The sequence below is a fragment of the Salvelinus sp. IW2-2015 genome, unplaced genomic scaffold (assembly GCF_002910315.2).
Source record: "Salvelinus sp. IW2-2015 unplaced genomic scaffold, ASM291031v2 Un_scaffold5502, whole genome shotgun sequence".
NCBI lineage: Eukaryota > Metazoa > Chordata > Actinopteri > Salmoniformes > Salmonidae > Salvelinus > Salvelinus sp. IW2-2015.
Window position 1 is genome coordinate 17,181 of NW_019946767.1, and position 5,675 is coordinate 22,855.

General features: G+C 45.8%; 1 protein-coding gene across 1 annotated transcript in view; it reads left to right on the top strand.

Moving 5' to 3' along the window:
- Nucleotides 1–4,240, top strand: part of LOC112078290 (lysosomal-trafficking regulator-like) — a 15,421-nt gene extending 11,181 nt beyond the window's left edge. Inside the window, exon 8 of the mRNA XM_024144576.2 lies at nt 4,176–4,240. Within this exon, the coding sequence (XP_024000344.1) occupies nt 4,176–4,224 (49 nt within the window). The 3' untranslated portion in view covers nt 4,225–4,240. The remainder of the gene's footprint in view (nt 1–4,175) is intronic.
- The last annotated feature ends 1,435 nt before the right edge of the window (nt 4,241–5,675 follow it).

Here is a 5,675-nt window from a genome sequence, read left to right on the forward strand (position 1 = left end):
TACCCTGTTAGATCTCATGCTCCTATACAGACTACCCTGTCAGATCTCATGCTCCTATACAGACTACCCTGTTAGATCTCATGCTCCTATACAGACTACCCTGTCAGATCTCATGCTCCTATACAGACTACCCTGCTCAGAATCACTCATGCTCCTATACAGACTACCCTGTCAGATCTCATGCTCCTATACAGACTACCCTTGTCAGATCTCATGCTCCTATACAGACTACCCTGTCAGATCTCATGCTCCTATACAGCACTACTCCTGGTAGATCATCCCTATATCAGACTACCCTGTTAGATTCATGCTCCAATACAGACTACCCTGTTAGATCTCATGCTCCAGATACAGACTACACTGTCGATCTCATGCTCCTATTACAGACTACCCTGTCAGATCTCATGCTCCTATACAGACTACCCTGTTAGATCTCATGCTCCTATACAGACTACCCTGTTAGATCTCATGCTCCTATACAGACTACCCTGTAGATCTCATGCTCCTATAAGACTACCTGTTAGATCTCATGCTCCTATACAGACTACCCACTACACCTGTCAGATCTCATGCTCCTATACAGACTACCCTATTAGATCTCATGCTCCTATACAGACTACCCACTACACCTGTCAGATCTCATGCTCCTATACAGACTACCCTGTTAGATCATATGCTCCTATATACAGACTACCACTACACCTGTCAGATCTCATGCTCCTATACAGACTACCCTGTCAGATCTCATGCTCCTATACAGACTACACCTGTCAGATCTCATGCTCCAATACAGACTACCCACTACACCTGTCAGATTCTCATGCTCCTATACAGACTACCCTGTTAGATCTCATGCTCCAATACAGACTACACCTGTCAGATCTATGCTCCTATACAGACTACCCTGTTAGATCTTCATGCTCCTATACAGACTACCCTGTTAGATCTCATGCTCCTATACAGACTACCCACTACACCTGTTTAGATCTCATGCTCTTATACAGACTACCCTGTTAGATCTCATGCTCCTATACAGACTACCCACTACACCTGTTAGATCTCATGCTCCATACAGACTACCCACTACCCTGTTAGATTTCATGCTCCTATACAGACTACCCTGTTAGATCTCATGCTCCTTACAGACTACCCCTGTTAGATCTCATGCTCCTATACAGACTACCCTGTTTAGATCTCATGCTCCCATACAGACTACCCTGTTAGATCTCATGCTCCTATACAGCTACCCTGTTAGATCTCATGCTCCTATACAGACTACCCTGTTAGATCTCATGCTCCAAAACAGACTACCCTGTTTAGATCTCATGCTCCTATATCAGACTACCCTGTTAGATCTCATGCTCCAATACAGACTACCCTGTTAGATCTCATGCTCTTATACAGACTACCCTGTTAGATCTCATGCTCTATACAGACTACCCACTACCTGTTAGATCTCATGCTCCTATACAGACTACCCACTACCCTGTTAGATCTCCATGCTCCAATACAGACTACCCTGTTAGATCTCATGCTCTTATACAGACTACCCTGTAGATCTCATGCTCCTATACAGACTACCCTGTTAGATTCTCATGCTCCAAAGACTACCCTGTTAGATCTCATGCTCCTATACAGACTACCCTGTTAGATCTCATGCTCCTATACAGACTACCCTGTAGATTCTCATGCTCCAATACAGACTACCCTGTTAATCTCATGCTCCTATACAGACTACCCTGTTAGATCTCATGCTTCCAATACAGACTACCCTGTTAGATCTCTGCTCCTATACAGACTACCATGGTAGATGGTTTGCTACCTTGCCATCTAAGTGGCTAGATGTCAAGATCAAGCTTCTCGGTTACAGCAGAGACATTCAATCCCCTCCTGGATCAGGATCCCTGTTGCCTACGTTGTTTGTGTGTAAAAACGTATTATTAGCGCCCCTAGTGTGCACGTTGGTAATACGGTATACTCCGTATGCTACAGAAACAGTATGAAGGTATGAACTTGTGGATATCACCCCAACACTCTTAGAATCACTGGATAAATGATCATGTCCACTCACAAGCCTTCAGCGCGGTGCCTACACTGACCAAGCACCATGTTATGTATACAACAGCAATTGGACTCATCAGGCAGCTAGTATCTATTATTCCTATTGTCTGTGTGACCATGAGGCCTTCCTACTTCCTTCTGTTCTCTTGTCTGTGTGACCAGGACCCATAGGGCTCTATATAGTGGACTACTGTTGACCAGGACCCATAGGCTCTATATAGTGGACTACTGTTGACCAGGACCCATAGACTCTATATAGTGAACTACTGTTGACCAGGACCCATAGGGCTCTATATAGTGGACTACTGTTGACCAGGACCCATAAGGCTCTATATAGTGACTACTTGACCAGGACCATAGGGCTCTATATAGTGGACTACTGTTGACCAGGACCATAGGGCTCTATTAGTGTACTACTGTTGAACCAGGACCATAGGGCTCTATATAGGGACTACGTTGACCAGGACCCATAGGACTCTATATAGTGGACTACTGTTGACCAGGACCCATAGGCTCTATATAGTGGACTACTGTTGACCAGGACCCATAAGCGTCTATATAGTGGACTACTGTGACCAGGACCATAGGGCTCTATATAGTGGACTACTGTTGACCAGGACCCATAGGGCTCTATATAGTTTTGTCCAGACCCATATAGCTCTATATGTGGACTACTGTTGACCAGGACCATAGGGCTCTATATAGTGGACTACTGTTGACCAGGGCCCATAGAGCTCTATATAGTGGACTACTGTTGACCAGGACCCATAGGGCTCTATATAGTGGACAGGGTTCCGCATTGCGAAGCGTCCTGTATCTCTACCATCGGTGAAGATGAGTTTCTGTTGAATTGACAGAATCACCCTCACTCCCTCCTCTTTATCTATATTTCCATCTCAGCTGAGTGTCATCAAGCTGTCTTTGAAGAAGTCCAATAATACTCTCTCCCTGTGAACGAAGTGCATCAGCTAATTAGTTATTTCATCCACATCCTCTCTTCTCACACTCTTTCTTTCTTTCTCGCTCTTTATGTCTCAATGTCTCAGTCCTTTCGCTCTCTCGCTCCCTCTCTCGCTCTCCTATCGCTCTTTCGCTCTCTCACGCTCTCTCTCCTCCTTCTGTTCAGTCATCACCTGTGTATCTTCTGTGTGCAAAGGAGAGAACCCGACCTAGCCAGTGTCTCTCTGCTTTCATCTAAAGACCTCGTATGAAAGGATATGAAATTGGGGGGGGCTGTTTCAAGCTTTATCTGTTCTGGGTTGTGGACTGTGTTGTACCCGTTATTGAATATTAGACTTGTCTCTGTTTATGAAGCCGTGTTATGTTGACTTATCAGAGCTCTGTGGGCTGATCACACAGTGAACACCTGTCCTGTTAACACAGCAGGGAAACACCTCACACTACCAATAAAGAGAACACCTGTCCCCCTTCCTAGGACAATAGCCACAAGCCAGGTATATCCCCCTCTTATCGCTGGCTGTGTTTGTTCTGTTGTTCTGGAACCGTAACGTCATTCAGAAAGGGAAAAGACAGCTGTGGACTAATCATTTGTGATAAAGCTTAATGTTTAGTCTCTGGTTGTATTTATTAAGGATCCCTGTTAGTTCCTGCCAAGGCAGCAGCTACTCTTCCTGGGTTTATTATGGATCCCCATTAGTTCCGCCAAGCAGCAGCTACTCTTCCTGGGGTTATTTATGGATCCCCATTAGTTCCTGCCAAGGCAGCAGCTACTCTTCCTGGGGTTTATTATGGATCCCCATTAGTTCCTGTCAAGGCAGCAGCTATTCTTCCTGGGGTTTATTATGGATCCCCAATTAGTTCCTGCCAAGGCAGCAGCTACTCTTCCTGGGGTTTATTATTGGATAACCCATTAGTTCCTGCCAAGGCAGCAGCTACTCTTCCGTGGGTTATTATGGATCCCCATTAGTTCCTGTCAAGGCAGCAGCTACTCTTCCTGGGGTTTATATGGATCCCTATTAGTTCTGCCAAGGCAGCAGCTACTCTTCCTGGGTTTATTATGGATCCCAATTAGTTCTGCCAAGGCAGCAGCTACTCTTCCTGGGGTTCATGTATACGTAAATTCGTACATATTACTATTATGTTATTTTTTACAGGACCAGTACAGAGGACTGCCTTGGTGTTAATATGCTATGGTCTATATGACCTGTTGAGAGGGTTCTGCTACTACTACCGGACCTTGATGCTGGAGGAGTGGATGGACAAGTCTGTCCAAACCTGAAAGCTCTTATTTCGTCCTCGTCAACCACTCCTCTCCCCTTATTACAGCAGGGGTTATGAAGGTTAGTTCTCTTGTAATGCTCTCACACACACTGAGGAAGGCGCAGGCCAACACATTCCACTATGTGTTATGTTGCCTGTTAACAGTTATGTCCCAGCTCCTAACACCTACCTCAGCCAAGCCTTCAGCAGGGATCTCATGTTCTTTTAGATGTAATGCTTGCTGTCTCTCACTCCTTGTCCTAGTTCCCTGTAGGCCTGGATGACATTATGTTGGGTTATCTCTTTTCGTCCTCTCTCCAGCTCCTGGATGCCAGTATGTTATCCTAACAGCTTACTGTCTCTCCTCTCTCCAGCTCCTGGATGCCAGTATGTTATCTCCTGCCTCTTCCAGCTCCTAGATGCCAGTATGTTATCTCTAACAGCTTACTGTCTCTCCTCTCTCCAGCTCCTGGATCCAGTATGTTATTCCTCTCTCCCAGCTCCTGATGCCAGTATGTTATCTCCCTCTCCAGCTCGTGATGCCAGTATGTTATCTCCTCTCTCAGCTCCTGGATGCCAGTTATCTATCTTAACAGCTTACTGTCTCTCCTCTCTCCAGCTCCTGGATGCCAGTATGTTATCTCTAACAGCTTACTGTCTCTCCTCTCTCCAGCTCCCTGGATGCCAGTAGTTATCTCTAACAGCTTACTGTCTCTCCTTTCTCCAGCTCCTGGATGCAGTATGTTATCTCTAACAGCTTTACTGTCTCTCCCTTTCTCCAGCTCCCTGGATGTCAGTATGTTATCTCTAACAAGCTTACTGTCTCTCCAGTTCCTGGATGCCAGTATGTTATCTCTAAAGCTTACTGTCTCTCCTCTCTCCAGCTCCTGGATGCCAGTATGCTTATCTCTACAGCTTTACTGTCTCTCCTCTCTCCAGCTCCTGGATGCCAGTATGTTATCTCCTCTCTCCAGTTCCTGATGCCAGTATGTTATCTCTAACAGCTTACTGTCTCTCCTCTCTCCAGCTCCTGGATGCCAGTATGTTCTCATCTAACAGCTTTACTGTCTTCTTCCTTTCTCCAGCTCCTGGATGCCAGCTATGTACTACTGTTGACCAGGACCCATAGGGCTCTATATAGTGTACTACTGTTGACCAGGACCCATATAGCTCTATATAGTGGACTACTGTTGACCAGGACCCATAGGGCTCTATATAGTGGACTACTGTTGACCAGGGCCCATAGAGCTCTATATAGTGGACTACTGTTGACCAGGACCCATAGGGCTCTATATAGTGGACAGGGTTCCGCATTGCGAAGCGTCCTGTATCTCTACCATCGGTGAAGATGAGTTTCTGTTGAATTGACAGAATCACCCTCACTCCCTCCTCTT